General features: G+C 38.6%; 1 protein-coding gene across 8 annotated transcripts in view; it reads right to left on the reverse strand.

The window, feature by feature from the left end:
- diaph2 (diaphanous-related formin 2) overlaps positions 1–20,644 on the reverse strand; it is a 1,278,655-nt gene that overhangs the window by 1,153,873 nt on the left and 104,138 nt on the right. For 7 of the 8 annotated variants that reach the window (XM_039766009.1, XM_039766012.1, XM_039766011.1 and 4 more), the window contains 2 exons: positions 3,831–3,863; positions 488–664 (listed from right to left, as the gene is read on the reverse strand). In XM_039766009.1, the coding sequence (XP_039621943.1) occupies positions 488–664; positions 3,831–3,863 (210 nt within the window). The remainder of the gene's footprint in view (positions 1–487; positions 665–3,830; positions 3,864–20,644) is intronic. The other variant, XM_039766010.1, reaches the window with a different exon arrangement.

Consider the following 20,644-nt stretch of genomic DNA (forward strand, 5'->3'; position numbering starts at 1 on the left):
CTTAACAGTCTATTCTTTAGATAGTTTATTTAAATTCTACCATGACATTTCTCCATTATAAATAAAAGCCTTATTGCCTTTTTGAATTCCTCAAATTCTGAAGACAGGCCCTTCTTCAATCTTGTCTATTTGTCTAAAAGAACTTCAGCCTAATCTTCAAATGGGTTTCTACTATTGTACAAATGAATTTAAGGCTTCACGTAAGATATTAAATTGCTGTAAATGATTATATGAAATAATTGTACATTTAGCTTTCTTGCTTAGAATTTCAAATGTACTTCACACAGATCTCTTATTTGAACAGTGTAAAATCTTTCCAATCCTGTAAGCGTAAATTTCTTCTGTTTAGTAAATAACAGTAAATTATTTTATTCAAAAGCACATCAAATTAAAAGGCTCTTCAGGTCATAAACAGAAGTTACATTAACATAATTTTACTGAAAAACAGACAAACAATTAAATTACACCAGGATTAGCTGGTACCTACCATCATCTTCTCAAAGAGATCAACAATCTCTTTCTCAGACAAATTCATGGACCGCTCATCAAAAAATGGTTGTACCAAGGGCAGCTCACTCCCTGTGGGTTGTGAATCTATTGGATGCTGAATTACAGGCTTCTCCCGTTTAGCACCTGATTTTCTGAAACTGGTAATTCTGTCTCGCTATTAAGAAAGAGACAAAAAAAAAACTGTTACACATGTCCCCAAATAATAACAAAAATAAATAACTAAATCAAAATACATAAGTACATAATGTACATTAGCTATTATTGTGTTTTACAAAGGTCTGTTGATTTAAAATTTTATTAACAAACAATTAGATATGATATAACAAGGGTAGACACTGGATAAACTTTGTTCATTAATCAGTTTGTAAACCCTTATTTCTGTCTTTCTCTTCCAATTTTTTTTTTATAAAGATGAACAGAGAAGTTCGTATAGTGTATGACTCTTTTTATACATTACTAAAGTAATTCGTATTAATAAAAATAAACTATGAATCTTCAACAGACATATTGTAAATTTAGGCCTGACAAATTATATGATCTTATTACAATGGGTTTATAAAACTACTCACAGTTGTATAGCCTTAACATTTCTGCTATGGTATATGATACGTAAAGTATACACATGCTCTATAAAATATAGAAACTAACTTAAAAAAAATGATATTCACAAAACAAGAAAATTATTTTTTTCAATCTTCTTTTATTTTCCAAAATTGTGTAAGCTGGACGTCAGTAAAATTTGTGCTTGGAAAATGTAGGCAACAGTCCTAAAAACATTCTCTTATAGTTCATCTCTGTATCGTCACGGAAATGCATTTTTTGTGTTTTATTTTTTTTTTCTTTTTTCTGGCATAACCTTGCCGTACTTAGGTTACCTTTACATCATATTATATTAGGTTTTGTACATTATTAAACTATCCTATAATCCTATATAATGCTATCCACTCCTGACCTATTTATTTAAACACCGTATATATATCATGCATATTTATTTATGTACTGTATCTGCTTGCTCCAGTGGGCATAAATCCACATATTAAAACTGGAGGAGTCAGTCCACATTGCCTAGCCTGTAGTCAACGACTGTAACTAACAGTCAAAGGGGGGTGATTGGATCTGACTGGTGACCTGCAGGTCAGCTGGCTGTTTTAAGTTCTAGTTAAGATATAATAAACACATAGGGAATTACAGACTTAGTAAAAGAACTAGGGAGGAATGTTTGATCAGAATAAACAGCTAATGAAATCCAAGGACCACAAACTTTGCAATTATACAAAATAAAAAGCCTTCTACTACAAGTATTGTTTTTCATGATAAACCCAACCACTATACACTTTTCTTTATATCCACAGAATATTTTTAAATAGTTACTTACCTTTAAGGTAAATAAATTATTTCAACTGCTATTTTATATCAGTATTACAAAAAACATTACTAAAGGGACATTTGGCAAAAAATCAAAGGTGCTATTTACACCCTTATTCCCATACTCTATTCAGAAGACAGGTTTTCTTTTTATGCCATTAATGCTTACACACAGCTTTGAAACTTGTTTTTATAGCATCTTTAATTTAATGAACCATTATAAGGGAATTTGTCTCATATTAAACTATGACTTTTTTAACACTGACATAAAATGGGAATTACCTTATTATTCAGTCTACTTAATAATTAAAGGTTAATGTGGATGTTGCAGATTGATGTCCTCTGGCTGCCACTGAACCATTTTTGCCTGAACCCATGGAAAGAATGTTGTTATCTTTTTTGCAGCAAACCCAAAAAAGCTGAACTGAATGTTCCCTAAACTTTGTGGTTTTTAACTATATTCTAGCACCAGGAACTGAAGAATGATGTATTTGAAAATAGAATACATGATTCAGAATTAACATTTTTTGATATGTACATTTGTTTTAAAAACAAGCACTCAACTATATGGTAACTATTGTGCCAACCTTTTTTTAGAGGCAATTCTGATGAATTAAAGACACTGGGATGTCAAAGATCAGTGCTAAAATATTTCAAATAACATCACTGCCACATTTTGAAGTAAATTCTGGACCACTCAGTAAATCCACAAATCACCTCTTTAAAAAAATGCAGGGTTGGAACCACAGGCAGTTAAAAACATAGTAAGTGAAACCATAAATTCTAAATAGTAAAGTGATAATCTCTGCAATAAATTAAACCATATTACTGTAAATCATGAATATTGCCTGTTTGCATATATAATTTTTAAAACGATTTTAAAGCAATAAATATATACTGTATATATATATATATATATATATATATATATATATATATATATATATATATACAGTATATATATATCTTGTTTTCTGAAATAAATAGCAAATTCATAGTAATTTATTTCAGCTTTATCAATAGTTCTGCATTTAGGACACATAATATACTAAGGTTTCAAGGCATGAATACATTACATGCATTTTATATTTAACATGTTATAGGTTTTGACTTTTGTCTCAAAGAAGCACTACTCTCTGTTATGCATGCATGTATAAATATTTATAAAAGGCATTTATTATTTTTGACATGACAAAAAAATAACCTTCCAAAGAAGGATATTACAATATGGAACAGGATGTACAACAGAGTGTTAGGATTATCTGTTACAAAATGGCCAGTAGTCCAATGTAAAGAGATTTTATAAGACTCTGTGCTGTAAAAAAAAATGTTAAAAAATATTAGAAGATTTAAACCCTTCATGACTGCCATTTAAACAACAAATAAACAAAACACAGGAGAATGTTATTTATTTCTATAACACATAATAAAAGGGACATTTATGAGTATAGTGTGGTTTATTTGGAAAAACCCAAACAATCCTGGGAGTCTTTCATATTCACTTCGTCATTCTAAGCAATTATATTGGCAAGTCATAAAGGGCTAAATAGATGGCAAGTATAATATTCTAATCAGAAGCATTAAAGATGGAATAGCCAGCATTAGATGAAATGACATATTTCTGGACAATAAAACAGCCGATACACTTTGCATTTAATATGTATGTAAAAGTTCACAACATTCCAAAACACATGCAAAAAACATGGTAGAGTAAACGCATGTATGCATGCTTTTTGGAAGAATTGTGCAATAAACTGAGCTTCACAAAACAAAATTGTGGATATAAAAACAAAGCCACAAGCAGGTAAATATATATTAGCACAATGCAAAATTACCATTTGGTTCAACAATGCAAATTTTGTCTATAGATCCACAAAAGCTGAAGCCCAGCACATTAATCCATGCAGTAAAAGAAAAAGCATGCAAAAGTTACATAACAGAACCAAACACCTTACCATATCATCAGCCAATGTTTTTATTTGTATATTCTGTAGAAAGGAAGGTAGGTTAAAGAAATTAAATCCAAACAAAAAAAAAAAACTAAGATGTGATTACATAAAACAAATAAAATTAAAAACTAATGCAAGTAAATGAAAAACATATAGTAAAATAAATATAACAGCATACACAATAAATATATAAAATAATTATCCAAGTATACAACTAAATTCTAATAGAAAAATGCGCAGAAATCATCATCTAATTCAGACTATATAATCACACTTCACAAGATATTTGAATCTCTTCAGTAATATGACTTCCCTCTAAATTGTAAAATGTTCAGCCCTTCACCATTGCATGTTTTAAAATTCTATCATACATAGTCTGTCTGAGCAAGTTGTGCATGAAAAATGGAAAATTTGGTATATTAAACAAATCTTAGCACCATGCACTTTCATCTGTAGCTCAGCTTAGGTACTGTATATCTTGAGAGTCATGAACGTTTTTACCATGTAAAGTTCCTCAGGAAACCGTGAACCTTGGTTAATTTGAAAGTATAAAGGAACTGAACCTCTTCAGTCTTAAACAAGATGGCTATGTGGTGACTAGTGTTGATAAACAAAATACACCAATGGATTTTTCACAGCAAATTTGCTAGTTTTGCCAGTGACCTTGTCCATTAAACATTTCCTTGAAAATCTGCCATGAGGCTGGATCAGACAAACTTTTTTCCCAGTTTCCTATGATGATTTATGAGGCCTGTATGACATCAAATAGCTGTATAGCAGCAAATGTTGGATGGGAGAGCCCCACTGAGTATATAATGCGGATTCCTTGCATCACTGGCTCAGCCTATCCTCAGCTGTAAAACAGAGAGCAGAGGCTCATACTCAGAGGTAGTTGGTATGTAGCCCTTCCTCTTCCATGCTGCTGTGGCAACCCCTAACGGGAACATCCAACGGAAAAAGAAGGTGACATATTGTGTATAGTTGAACAATTAATTATGTCTATACTTTCTGTAACATTTCTAATTTATTAATATAAATGACTTATAAAAATGAGGAATTTTCTTACCCAGTTAGTTGCTGCATGTTATTATAACTGCACTTTAAGTTACCAGCTCATCCATTCAACCCGCTATATCCTAACTACAGGGTCATAGGGGTCTGCTGGAGCCAATCCCAGCCAACACAGGACGCAAGGCAGGAAACAAACCCTGGGCATGGTGCCAGCCCACCGCAGACATACAATACCTGGAACACCTTTTACATTTTTACAATTACACACCACTCAGATCACTAAAATAATCTCTGTTGCAAAAGAGTTCTTTTTTTTTTAATCTAAAATATGATAAAGTGAGCTTCTGAAAACATACAATTTAGACATTTTCATGGTTAATGACATACAGTATATTTAAAATAAAAAAAAATTGACTTGTTAAAGTAAATGTTCTCCAATCTTAGTTTACATATTTCCATGAATTTCTGTTACACATATTAAAGTAACCACCATTAATTTCCCTAGTCACTCTTCTTATGCAGGGTCTAAGCATATTTTTCTAGTCCATGGAGACTGATGAAAAAAGTTAACAGTATGAGTTCAATTATTTCTTTGAGAACTTGAGGATAAATACCATCTGGCCTCAGTGACTTATTTGATTTTAATGCCCTTAGTCTTTCTAATAAATCACTCAGCATGAACTCAAGGTCTTTCAGAGTATTTCTGCACGTTTAAAAAAAAAAACTACTGTCATTTGTAGCATTCTCTCTGGTAAAATAAATGCTTTGTGAATTAGCATTCTGCATCAATATAAATGTATGCACTCCATATAAACTTTGTAAAAATATTAATCATTATCTGGTTAATATAATCAGGATTAGACAGTACTTGATATATGATATATGAACTTTATATGTATTTATAGCTGTCTCAGAATTAAACACACTGATGTGGGCAGTTACGATTAACTATTGCTTTTTAGAAGCTCTTGCACAAAATATCACTCTAGCATGAATCATTCCTTTTAACTTCTTGGAGGTTTCAATTTAGTTGGCTATTGGCAGTTTGCCATTCACTGTACGGCAGTGTTGAATAGATGATGTTACAAGCACTGGGAGGACTGAAAAACTGCATCTTTATTTCTTTCCGACTGCACCATTTTGATAGTGCTGCAACTCATGCATAGATACACCAACTGCTTTCAGAGTTGCCAGACATCAAGAATATAACTCATTATCCTTATATATAATTTGATACTATCCGCATGTATGGTGTACGTGTCAATACCCAGTATGTACAGTGTTCGCGTCAATACCTCGACTCAATACAAGTTAGAACCATGCAATGGGATTCTGCCTCTGTAGTTAGAACATAACGTGGTAAACTCGGACGCAGTAATGCATGATTGACTAAGAATGTTCGAATGCTTCAGCAACGCCGCTGGACGGCTGAGTATAGTAAGTCAGTGTTGGTTCGTGCAGATAACAGTAAGTTCGGTTGGTTTTTGGAATGTTGGTTTGGTGGGGCATACTTTCCAGGACTAACATTGTCAACTGACTTTAAACCCTTCGACAGCTCCGGAACCGTAGGTAATTTAGAACGTATCGCCATTTGCTTGGTACGTCAAAATCCATCTTTGGGCAGTTCGGTTTTGGCATCCGTCCTTCTGACATCTATTGGCAAACTAAGTAATGACGGCTGGGTATTAACAACGGACATTGTTTAAATTTTAGCCGATCTCAGATCTAAAATGACCACGCCAACATAATTACTACTCCGACTCTGATCAGAGTCGTAAAATACGGTTTGTTTTGAAAATTTGTTTGCCGGAAAAAATCAAATGAGGTGCACTGAACAGCTGAGTTCACTTTCTCGCAGCCCCGTTTAAACAGGAAGCTCTTCATTACATCGGCCGAAAAGGTCTATTTTAAGCACAAGCTATGATAACAAAATCATTTCAGGGACTTAAAAAAACAAATAATTATTTGCAGAGAAAGTATGGATTTCACAAACGTAGAATTTGTAGCCAATTCGATCGGGCTACCAGTCACTAGTATGAATATAAATACAAGGTCAATGAAAAAGAAGATACTATTCAAAAACAAAACAAAAAGAAAAAAGAGATGCTTATAATCATTCTCAGAACCTGTACATTTGGAAAAAATGATAAAATGTAATTCACATATGCCCTACCTTCACAGTACACATTTTCAAATTAATTTATCACTTGTGTATCTGCATATATACTGCTCAAAAGAATTAAAGGAACACTTTTTAATCAGAGTATAGCATAAAGTCAATGAAACTTATGGGATATTAATCTGGTCAGTTAAGTAGCAGAGGGGGTTGTTAATCAGTTTCAGCTGCTGTGGTGTTAATGAAATTAGCAACAGATGCACTAGAGGGGCAACAATGAGATGACCCCCAAAACAGGAATAGTTTAACAGGTGGAGGCCACTGACATTGACATTCCCTCCTCATCTTTTTTGACTGTTTCTTCACTAGTTTTGCATTTGGCTACAGTCAATGTCACTACTGGTAGCATGAGGCGATACCTGGACCCTACAGAGGTTGCACAGGTAGTCCAACTTCTCCAGGATGGCACATCAATATGTGTCATTGCCAGAAGGTTTGCTGTGCCTCCCTGCACAGTCTCAAGGGCATGGAGGAGATTCTAGGAGACAAGCAGTTACTCTAGGAGAGCTGGAGAGGGCCATAGAAGGTCCATAACCCATCAGCAGGACCAGTATCTGCTCCTTTGGGCAAGGAGGAACAGGATGAGCACTGCCAGAGCCCTACAAAATGACCTCCAGCAGGCCACTGGTGTGAATGTCTCTGACCAAACAACCAGAAAGACTTCATGAGGGTGACCCAAGGGCCCCATGTCCTCTAATGGGCCCCGATCTCACTGCCCAGCAGCATGCAGCTCGATTGGCATTCGCCATAGAATATCAGAATTGGCAGATGCACCACTGGTGCCCTGTGCTTTTTACAGATGAGAGCAGGTTCACCCTGAGCACGTGACAGAAGTGAAAGGGTCTGGAGAAGCCATGGAGAACATTATGCTGCCTGTAACATCATTCAGCATGAGCAGTTTGGTGGTGGGTTAATGATTGTCTGGGGAGGCATATCCATGGAGGGTCACACAGACCGCTACAGGCTTGACAAAGGCACCTTGGCTGCCATTAGGTATCAGGATGAAATCCTTGGACCCATTGTCAGACCCTATGCTGGTACAGTGGCTCCTGGTGCACGACAATTCCTGGCCTCATGTGGTGAGAGTATGCAGGCATTTCCTGGAGGATGAAGGAATTGATACCATTGACTGGCCACCACACTTTCCTGACCTAAATCCAATAGAACACCTCTGGGACATTATGTTTTGGTCCATCCAATGCCACCAGGTTGCACCTCAGACTGTCCAGGAGCTCAGTGATGCCCTGGTCCAGATCTTGGAGGAGATCCCCCACAACACCATCTGTCATCTCATTAGAAGCATGCACCGATGTTGTCAGGCATGTAATACAAGAACACAGGGGCCATACAAAGTGCTGCGTACAATTTTGAGTTGCTGCAATTAAATTTTGGCAAAATGGACTAGCCTGCCACATAATTTTTTCACTCTGATTTTTGGGCGTCTTTGAATTCAGGGCTCTGTAGGTTGATCATTTTCATTTCCATCAAACGATGTGGCATCCTTTCATTCCTAACACATTACCCAGTCTATATCAGTATAGATATCCAGGAGGATTTCTTTTTCCCATTGAGATCTGATGTGTTTTCAAAGTGTTCCTTTAATTTTTTTGAGCAGTTTATATTGTTACCATCTCTGTTGGTGGCAGTAGCTGCTCAAAGACAGCGAGGTAGCCAATCTGGTACATTTAATCCGGCTTACAGCCAGCAGCTGCACACTGACACTCAGTAAACAGTAAACCATTGTCAAAATAACACAACTGCCCTTTAGAAAACTCTCTCTTAACACTAGAATCCCTGAAGCCTACGAAAAAAGTTATAATGCTGGGCCACCTTAAATTCTTTTGCACCTTGTCATCTGTGTTTTTGTTTTGCAAATGTGTCAATCAGCACAAACAGCAAGTAGCCTGCCATTCCTTCTTCCACCAAGGCAGTTGAAGTCAAGTCAGATGCTAAATTCTCATAGCTCAAATCTGTTTATCTGAGTGTGAGGTGTCCAGAATTGTATAGGGCAAATAATATATTGTTATTTGGAATATATACTGTACATTTAATGCGTGGTCCATGTCTACAACGATCTGAGTAAAGGTAGGATGACAGGAAATGTGAGGCAAGAAACGTTGAAAACATTACTAAAACAGAAACATTTTTCATTTTATAGTAATAATGACAAAATACTGACGTGAAGTGCATAATGTGCGAAGACTGAAGTCCAAATATCAAATAAACACTTTTTCAAAAGGTATAACAAAACAAGTACGCTTTTATTCAAGAATATTGCCGAAGAAAAAGAAATCATTCACTAAACATGTTGCTGTCAATGAGTTAATAAACCAAGCCCCAACATCAATTGACAGAGAACTAAAGTGTTTGTTTGGTTGGTGCAGAGGTAAGAACCACTGCCTAGTAATCAAGAGGTTGCAGGTTTGAGCCCAGGCTCTCCCGTTTTGAGTAGTGAGCTGCTATTATTATTACTATCATATCTACTATCAGTATGTTAATGTGAAGCAAGCACACTCCTAACTTGCTCTCTCTGGGATCAGCTGTAGGTCTGCAGGCTTATGCATAATGTGCTTCTCCACATTGTTTAGAACATTTAAAGAAAAGCGCTGACCTGTTTCTCTTCTCACTCTCCCGTCCTCTCCTGTTATCTTCAGTGTGTGTCTGCCCCAGCTGCTGCTTTCCAGCTGCTGAACCAGCTTGACGAAGACATTTTGTGTTTTTTTAATCTGAAGAAGGGAGCTATAACCTGTGTGCTTTGTGCTGAAGAAAATGCATATTTTGAATACACCTTTGAGACTATTTCTTCCTTCTCAGCATTAAAGTTATCATTTCCTTGGAAACTTGGTCTTCCTGTCTCTTGTGCAACTCAGAGACCCAAACTGAAAAGTGGTACCAGAAGTTGGGTGTTGCATAGAAGGATCCTTAACAGCATCAGCATGTCCACCCCGTCCCCCCCACTTCTGACCCAGAGGATGTGCCTTTGAGCCCTCCAGCACCTATCCATCCCAGGGATAAGCTTGTGAAGATGACTTCTTCCAATGACATTGAGTGTTTCCTCTTTTGCTTTGAATGAATGGTCATGTTGATGTCCTGTGACTTGTGAAACGTGGCTGCTATTGTGGCCCATTTTTTCACTGGCAACGCTCTGCAGGTTATGTGAAACCTCCCTCCTGAGATACATGATGGTTATGATCTCCTGCTGCTATGCTATGACCTCCCTGGCCAAGGGGCGTAAGTTCCGGTGTAGCAGATCGACCCTAATCACCCTATCTGGGTGCAAGTGCAACTTGCTGAACCTTATCCAAAGCTGGTTCTATGGAGACTCCTTCAAGTGCACGATAGAAAAGCTCGCTACTGACATAGCGTTACCTGGGATAAGCGATGATGAGATTCTCCGGAACAATGTCAGTTTACTGATGGATTTGACCCACAGATTGGAAGGGAATCAAGCTACATGGAGGCAGAGGGGCTACAATAGTCTGGCTCCTACTCCTCTCAAACCATCCCGTCCCTGTCTGATGCCCAGTCACTTGAGCCTCTCTCCTCTTCACCAGCCTCTGGCTCATCCTTTCCTTACTTCACAGTAACTTATGATGCCAACACCTTCTTTGTCTTCTCAAGTTCATGCCCAGGCTCCTGGAGTCACTGACATCACTGGAGGGAGGCCTCAGGCCAATCCCACGGGCAGAAGATGCCGATGTGGAAATTTGCCTCTCATCTTCTCAGTCCATACAGATCAGCTTGGCCGTGGTGTGTTGCTCTCAGGTCCTCTCTAAATCCTTGAGAAAAGAGAACTTTAGGGTCTCTATTGGCTTCCTCTGAAGTATAAGGGAAGGAACTTCTTTGGAGTTTAGACTACAATTTCAGACTCCTCAACTTGGTCTCCCTTATTTGGGAAGAGGAATGGCTTGTTCCAGCAGGTCTTGGCTGCCTGCAAAACACCTCTTTCTTTACTAGAAAGGGAGATGCTTGAAGTTGACAGGTTTGCTCAAGAAACCATCTTGAAATTGAACCAGATTTGTCCAGAGGAAGATACAGCTGGCAGGCTCTTCAAAACAGGTCCTTATTTCTTCAGCCTCCTCAGATGGAGGTACTGCTTCAGGCTCTCAGGAACCATTGGCTGGCACACAGATGGTGTTTGCATACTTGCAACAAGCTGACAGCACCTTAAGAGTTTGGATTTAAACAAGCACATGTCGTGGATGATTGCTACTATATGGAGCAGGAGGCCCCAATTTTCAAAGCTCTGCACTTTTTACTTCAGAACTTCTTCCTGTATGGGGTAATCTCCATATGGATAGAAGGTGTTCTGTTCGAGCACTTGGTAGTTGTTTATAAAGAGATTGTGTTGAAAATTGCTCATACACATTTTGGATGGTCATCTCAGCATGGAGAAAACAAGGGATCATGCCTCAAAATTGTTTTACTGGCTGAATATGGAGAGAGATGTGGAAGTCTGTGCAAGAGAAGTCTTGCCCTGGCTGTAAGGCTGTCTCCACTGTGAGATGTGGCCGGCTTGTCATCCCGGCCAATACCCCCAGGCTGCCAGATGGAGCCCTCCATGCAGTATGGAGGTGCCCCGAAGACCAGCAGGGACTCATGGGACATGCAGTTTTTATACAAGACCCTGCTGGATACCACAAAGACCTATTTGTGCCCTTTAACCCAGAAGTTTGTCAAAGTAAGAGCAACGGACTTCCGGGGTGAAAAGAAAGGACTTGTACCTGACCCGGAAGCAATTGAGAGTCACATGGACTGGGGATTGGAACACTTCCGGGTCAGGATATATAAAAAGTGGAAGGGTGGCAACGCGTCTGGGAGTGGAGGATTGTTTATTGTTTGTGACTGGTGATTGTTTAATGAGTATAGTGGAGGAGAGGGTGCTTTGTGCACTGTGGCGATTGAATAAAGTCGTATTTTGGACTTTTACCTGGTGTCTGGAGTTGTGGACAGGGGTTCAAGGGAGCGAAAGCACCCCCTATCTGTCACACCACTTATAGATCCTCTACGGCTATCCTTTCACCAATGCTTATTTTGGACTTCCCTTTTGAGATAATTGGCTTGGACACTGTTGGCCCACTTCCAAAGAGTAAGAATTGTTATCAGTATATATTGTTTGTGGAAAGCTAACTCACAGGCTATTGCAAATGCTCTGAGATTTTTACTCATATTGGAATTCCATGGGAAATTTTAACTCACCAGGGTACACCCTTTACTTCCAGAATAATGAAACAGCTATGTGAGAACTTTGCAATTACAAAATTGAGAACCAATGTTTACCATGCTTAGATGAAGGATGTTTATTATCCTTCACTGTTTGTGAATCCCCTCAATCTTCTACCGGCATCAGTCCATTTGAATTACTATTTGGCAGGTGTCTGCAAGGTGTCTTAGATATTATTCAAAAAGAATGGAGAGGTGTTCAGACAGAACTTTGAAATTTGTGGATCGGGTCGTGTGGGGCTTCTGTTGGTGAAGAGAGATTCATTGGTCTTGACTTTGCCAACGATGCTGTGATCTTCATGGAGTCAATGGAGGTTCTGATCAGGGCTGTATAGAGACTGAGCCAGGAGTCTGAGTGTCTGGGCTGGTGAGTGTCCTGGATAAAAACAAAGATCCAGGCCTTTAATGACCTCTTGGGGGCAGCCATCAACAGCGTGTCTGCCTGTGGAGAGAATGTCAACCCCGTTGAGAGGTTTACTTACCTCAGAAGTGACATTCATGTCTCTGGTGACTCTTCCTATTAAGTCAATAGACACATTGGGAGAGCATGGAGAATCATGAGGTCGCTGTAAAGGGGGTGTGTGGCACTCGTGATATTATTGCAAAAGAATGAAGGTCCAAGTCTTTAGAGTCTTGGTGCTTCCTGTTTTGCTATATAGTTGTGAGACATGGATGCTATCCAGTGACCTGAGACAAAAACTGGACTTCTTTAGTATTGTGTCTCTTCAGAGAATCCTTGGTTATTGCTGGTGTGACGAGCGAGTGGTTGTTAATGGAGTCCAAAATGAGAGAAAGTGTTACTTACAGCACTACAGCCATGTGGCGCGATTCCCAGAGAGTGATCTGGCTCACAGGATCCTCATTGGTCCGGACCTGAGAGGCTGGACCAAGGGGACACCCACATAACAACTGGCTGTAGTAGACAGATGGTCATTTCTGGGTGGTGGGACTGGTCCATGTGTGTGACTGCCTGGGGGGATTGCCAACCGGGGTCCCAAGCTGTTCAATCGTATAGTGGGTGCAGCAACATGCTGTGCCAGTGCATGCTCATCAACATGACTTGAGCTACACTTATACAAATTTGCTCTTGAAACCCCGCATATGACTCAGGAAACTCATTGTTGGCTCTTATGAGTGCAGAAATAGCCTGTGAGAAGATTTTATTTATTTTTGTAGAAAACTACTACTACTAGTGTTACATCACCTGCGAAAATTCTAGTAAAAACTGCTCTGTCCTTATTTATGTCAAACATTCGGATTCGTTACGGATTTCACAGTATTACAGGGTGGAAAGCCCATAATATAAAATACACAAATTGCAAGCATGTTATATAATATTTGTGACTGGGGTCCCCAGGGCCCATTTGCACAGATAGAGGTAAAACCCACACAGATGTATGAAAAATATGCAGACTCCAAATAGGATCCAGAAATGAAATTCAAGTACAGGACTCTAGAAATGTGAGGCAGAAGTGCTAACCACTCCATCAATACCTGCAGAGATGAATTTCAGATTTTACTTCACCTAAAACTAATTTTATTTAACAAGAAAGCAAGGAAGCACATACTTAATGCTATATGTTTATTTTTTTCACACGTGCAGATATTTCTTATATGTCTGCATATTGGCAAAACTAATACATCTAGGACTTTAAAACCACAGAAAAGTTAAATTCACATGTAGCCAGTTCAATATAGAGACCTTGATACAATGGTTACTAGTACGAACACAACTCATTATTTTTATATTGTTTATACTGTTTCAAAATTTGTTCATACTGTACGTGAGAATAAATTAGTGTTCTCTTATTTTAATTCTTACTTTGTCTTTTTTTCTAATTCTTCATCATGTAAAGCACTTTGAGCTATATTATTTGTATTAAATTAATGAACTATATAAATAAATGTTGTAGTTGTTTGGCAAAAAGTTCTCTCAGCTCAAGCCAAGGGTACTTATCTGCATGTGAGCTGCCTGGAGTTGTATAGGGTAAATAATACAGTATATTGTTATTTTGTCTACAAAGATCTGGGTAAGTGTAGGATGAAAGGAAACGCAAGAAATGCTGAACACATACCTAAAGCAGAATTTTTTTCCATGTTATACTAATAATGAAGTGAAGTGTATAATGTGTGAAGACTTTAGTCCAAATATCAAATAAACACGTGAGCTTTTATTCAAGAATATAACCATTTGATTTACATGTTTCTGTCAACGAGTTAGAAACCCAAGTCAAATGTCAATCGACAGGGAGTTGATAAGTATTATTGAATGGTGCAGAGGTAAGTAATAAGCTGCTATTATTTTTTTTATCTATTGTTCAGTGTCCTTGAGTGTTTAGAAAGGCGCCTACGAGCTGCAAAAGCTGCAACAAGATAATAAAGATTTGGAGAAATGCATATATAATCACTTTGAGGCGGCCTTTAAATGTATGCTGGAAAAAATTGAGGAGCACATTCAGGAAAATGAGTGTAAACTGAGCACACTTGCCGATCAGCTGGAGGATGTTAAGCAGACATTCACGACTTGAATTGAAACAGCAGAAAATCTAGCATCCACCACTGATGGAAAAGCTACAGCTGCCAATTCCGAATGCAAAAAACTCTGAGACAGACTTGCTGCTCTTAAAGATGAATACAGAAGGAATAATATTAGAAACTAGACATTAAGCCAGTTACAATAACGGGCGCTAGAACAGTAGTGCATAAACATTAGTAGGAACAGTCTATATTAAATGGCAAGGGACCTTGTATGTGGCTGTAATATGCGTCACTGTATTGTGTGCCTTTAATTTTCTCTCAGTAACACTGGTTTCTATTTCCGTAAAATGCCTGTAATTTTGTCGGAAAGTAATACAGTGGAACCAAAGTAATTTCCCCCATAGGATTGTATGTAAATACAATTAATCTGTTCCAGATCATATGAACTGTATGTAAATATATATATATACTAGCAAAATACCCGCGCTTCGCAGCGGAGAAGTAGTGTGTTAAAGAAGCAATGAAAAAGAAAAGGAAACATTTTGAAAATAACGTAACATGATTGTCAATGTAATTGTTTTGTCACTGTTGTGAGTGATGAGTGTTGTTGTCATATATATATATATATATATATATATATATATATATATATAAATATAAATATATATATATATATATTTACACACACACACAAACATATATATATATACATATCTATACATATACACATACAGTGGTGTGAAAAACTATTTGCCCCCTTCCTGATTTCTTATTCTTTTGCATGTTTGTCACACAAAATCTTTCTGATCATCAAACACATTTAACCATTAGTCAAATATAACACAAGTAAACACAAAATGCAGTTTTTAAATGATGGTTTTTATTATTTAGGGAGAAAAAAAAATCCAAACCTACATGGCCCTGTGTGAAAAAGTAATTGCCCCCTTGTTAATAAATAATTTCTAAAGCTTTGGGACTCCAGCGAACCACAGTGAGAGCCATTATCTACAAATGGCAAAAACATGGAACAGTGGTGAACCTTCCCAGGAGTGGCCGGCCGACCAAAATTACCCCAAGAGCGCAGAGCGACTCATCCGAGAGGTCACAAAGACCCCAGGACAACGTCTAAAGAACTGCAGTCCTCACTTGTCTCAATTAAGGTCAGTGTTCACGACTCCACCATAAGAAAGAGACTGGGCAAAAACGGCCTGCATGGCAGATTTCCAAGACGCAAACCACTATTAAGCAAAAAGAACATTAGGGCTCGTCTCAATTTTGCTAAGAAACATCTCAATGATTGCCAAGACTTTTGGGAAAATACCTTGTGGACTGATGAGACAAAAGTTGAACTTTTGGAAGGCAAATGTCCCGTTACATCTGGCATAAAAGGAACACTGCATTTCAGAAAAGAACATCATACCAACAGTAAAATATGGTGGTGGTAGTGTGATGGTCTGGGGTTGTTTTGCTGCTTCAGGACCTGGAAGGCTTGCTGTGATAGATGGAACCATGAATTCTACTGTCTACCAAAAAATCCTGAAGGAGAATGTCCGCCATCTGTTCGTCAACTCAAGCTGAAGCGATCTTGGGTGCTGCAACAGGACAATGACCCAAAACACACCAGCAAATCCACCTCTGAATGGCTGAAGAAAAACAAAATGAAGACTTTGGAGTGGCCTAGTCAAAGTCCTGACCTGAATCCAATTGAGATGCTATGGCATGACCTTAAAAAGACGGTTCATGCTAGAAAACCCTCAAATAAAGCTGAATTACAACAATTCTGCAAAGATGAGTGGGTCAAAATTCCTCCAGAGCGCTGTAAAAGACTCATTACAAGTTATCGCAAACGCTTGATTGCAGTTATTGCTGCTAAGGGTGGCCCAACCAGTTATTAGGTTCAGGGGGTAATTACTTTTTCACACAGGGCCATGTAGGTTTGGATTTTGTTTTTCCCTAAATAATAAAAACCATCATTTTAAAAACTGCATTTTGTGTTTACTTGTGTTATATTTGACTAATGGTTAAATGTGTTTGATGATCAGAAACATTTTGTGTGACAAACATGCAAAAGAATAAGAAATCAGGAAGGGGGCAAATAGTTTTTCACACCACTGTACATATACATACACACATACATACACACACATATATACACACAAATACATATATATATATATACATACACACACACATATATATACATATACATACATATCTACATATATACACACACAGCTATTTCGTATCAGTGCAATACGCTGTTTGTTAAAACGGATGACACCCGCTCTTACGTGCAAGTCTGCGTGGATATTATGAACTATCGTATTTGTTCAAGTTCTATTTAAATTTTAAATAGAAGGAATTTTTATTTAGTCGACAGAAATATCTTTGGTAGGAATGGTAAAACAGACAGGAATATTATTCCTGAATAAATCAACTCAAACCTTAAACAACTTATAATATTTTGCTCTCCATAAAAATATATCCTGTCTAAATTATACAAGTTAGAAATAAAGTAAACATTAAAAGAACAAACATTCAAATTTCTTTACTCTTATGTAATTTTATATTTTATAAAAATAAACTTAGATTTTAAATATCCCAAAAGATTTTGCTCTCCATAAAAATATATCCTGTCAAAATTATACAAATTCAAATATGAACATGCTGCATAACAAAACCTAGAAATATAAATAAAATGTGTTCCTTTCAGCAATAACAAATCAAATCATTCAGTTGTCTTTGCTCATATGTCATTTTAGAGCTGGACGCCTGGCATCTTTTTTGGCAACAGGTTCGTTTCTGTTTGGTGTGAGGTTCTGTGTTGTGGAGATTCTCAGGATGGATTGCAGGTGCTCATCAGTGAGGCGACTCCTGTGTGCTGTTTTGTTAGTCTTTATCACTGAGAAGAGCTTCTCACACAGATATGTGCTACCAAACATGCACAAGGTTCGAGCCGCATGTAGACGGACTTTTTTTGTTCTTCAAAGTCACCAAAGCGCCTGCAAACTCAGTGCGCTCAGTTTATCAGCAAAGTGCGATTTGGGAACACCGTAGTGACGACTTGGTTTAACATTACTTGGTAATAGGGAAAGTGGGGCAAGTGGTTGTGTCTCCCATAAAAGCAGCTCAATTGAAATCACTTTGTGATTGTGCACGGGTAAAACGTCCGCTGAAGTGTCAGATTCTTATTTAATTCTTCTGCTTTCTGTATCTTCTGCATTGCATTCAGGTCTTTCAGGTTACCCTGATGTTTTGTTTTATAGTGCCGTCTTAGATTAAATTCTGTAATTACAGCCACATTAGCTCCACAAATGAGACACACGGGTTCAGTAAACATATACTCAGCCTCCCATCGGTTTTAAAGGCTCTATTTTCAGAATCAACTTTTCTCTTCAGCATCGTGTGAGCTAGCTTCGCAATAACTTGCAGCATCTTAAGGTAGACTTGATTAACGCGGTAACTGTTCGGCAAGGCAGCTGAAGCGCTGCATTATGGGATCTGTAGTTTATTGTGTTACCAGCGCTTCATATACCGGGCTTTAATAACAATAATACAGTATATAAAATGATCTCGGGCGGATATAATTACGCCGGGCGGATGTGGCCCGCGGCCCTTGAGTTTGACACATATGGACTAAATAGAACTTGAAAAGATATATTTTTTCAAATGTGATCGCGCAATTCAGATAGAGTTGACGCAAGACTACAGCCTGCATGCCTCAATAAGTCATCCTCCCTTGCCCTTACCTTTTTACCGTTCATCTAATGAATACACTGAGTATGGCTTTACCAAAACAATCATTGATGGCGAATAAAGTATCCATTATTCGAGTATGTAGATCGGGTTATATATATATACATATATATATACCCGCGTATCGCGGAGACATAGTGTGTTAAAGAAGCTATGAAAAAGAAAAGGGAACATTTTAAAAATAACGTAACATGACTGTCAATATACAGTATTTGTTTTGTGAGTGTTACTGAGTGTTGCTGTCATCAAGGATTTGATTATCATTATTTCTTTCAATCAGGTTCGTATTTGTAGGATGTGTTGTGTTCAAGTTACATTCCGTGTTTGTCAATCGTTGTAAAGATGACAGGTTTCATTCATCGATTCGTTTCTTACTGCATCAATAAACAGCTCGTCTTCTTCTTTATCTGAGACCTGACACACTGCATGCACGGGTTTTTTTTACACTGTCTTCCTTTAGCGGGACATTGACTTTTTCCAACGTGTGCTTTGTTTCCGCAGTAGTTGGATTTATGAATATGCTTGTATGTATCAGACGCTTCATATTTTTGCTGCCTTTTCAATTGTGTAATTCGGTTTTGTTCAGCTCTTTGGAACTGTTGCCTTTTATCTGTACTGCGTCAGTTCCGTGAGCCACTCGGTGTACATGCATCGAAGGTTCCCAGCTGTGCTGGTGCCATCTCGTGCTATGTCCATGGCTGTATTTAATGTTACCTTAGTCCTGGCACTTAAAACTTTCTCTCGCAGTTTCGCTGAGTTTGTGTCAAACACCACCCTGACCATCTCATCTTCCTCTCCATAAGCACAGTCCTTCACCCGTGAATATTTACCCGTGGCAGTTTGCTATTGGATTGCCGCTGACGGACGGCCTTATATGGGCAGGCACTAAATTACAAACGCCAGCGCAGCCTGTCAATGAACTTAATTTAAAGTGTAGGTTTACATCGTGCTTTGTTTCCGAAGTAGCAGAACTCATCAATATGGTTGTATATGTCACTTTCGCTCGCTTCTTATTGTTTCGCTGCCTTCTCAATTATATAATGCATGTTTTCTTCAGCGCTTTTTGAGGTCTTCCTGGTTTTCTATGTACTGCGTGATTACGTGGGAGGCGTGATGATGTCACACGAAACTCCGCCCCCACGGCGTTGAAGCTCATCTCCATTACAGTAAATGGAGAAAAACTGCTTCCAGTTATGACCATTACGCGTAGAATTTCGATATAAAACCTGCCCAACTTTTGTAAGGAAGCTGTAAGGAATGAACCTGCCAAATTTCAGCCTTCCACCCACACGGGAAGTTGGAGAATTAGTGATGAGTCAGTGAGTGAGTGAGTGAGGGCTTTGCCTTTTATTAGTATAGATTTTAAGATTTTAAGCACAAATATAGTTAATTATACCATTGAATGCACAGCGTAATAGTAAACTAAATATAAAAACATGGAATAACACTAAGAAAACCTTGAACAACAGAGAAAACTAACACTGCAACAGTTCGCGCAATAGCCTTACGACCCGCTCGCTAAAAACACCTTTTTTAATGAGTTTTAAGCACAGGGAAAAAAATGAACATCTGAAAAATCCGTAATCTAATAAACAACCAAGAAAAGTAACATTGCAACAATGTATGCATGCGCCTGTGTGTGTGTGCATGCGTGTCTGTCTCTGTCGCGGGCCTGAGGGGGTGCGTGCGTGTCTGTCCCCCATGTGGGCCTGCCTGTGTGTGTGTGAGTGTGTCTCTCTGTCGGGCAGGCGTGTCTGTCCGTCTCTCGCGTGGGCCATGCCTGCGTGCGCAAGTGTGTGTGCATGCGTGCCTGTCTCTCGCGTGGGCCTGCCTGCGTGCGCAAGTGTGTGTGCTTGCGTGCCTGTCTCTCGCGTGGGCTGCCTGCCTGCGTGCGTGCCTCTGTCCGTCTGTCCATCTCGTGCGTGCGTGCGTCTGTCTGTCTGTCTCTCTCGTGGGCCTGCCAGCCTGTGTGTGTGTGAGTGTGTCTCTCTGTCGGGCGGGCGTGTCTGTCCGTCTCTCGCGTGGGCCTGCCTACGCGCGTGTGCGTGCGTGTGTCTGTCTGTCTGTCTGTCTCTTGGGCGGGCCTGTGTGTCTGTCTGTCGCACGCACCTGTGTGTGTCTCTGTCTCTCTGCACACACAGGGAATTCACAGGAAGAGAATGAACAATTATAGTTA

This window comes from Polypterus senegalus, chromosome 10 (assembly GCF_016835505.1).
Source record: "Polypterus senegalus isolate Bchr_013 chromosome 10, ASM1683550v1, whole genome shotgun sequence".
Lineage (NCBI taxonomy): Eukaryota > Metazoa > Chordata > Cladistia > Polypteriformes > Polypteridae > Polypterus > Polypterus senegalus.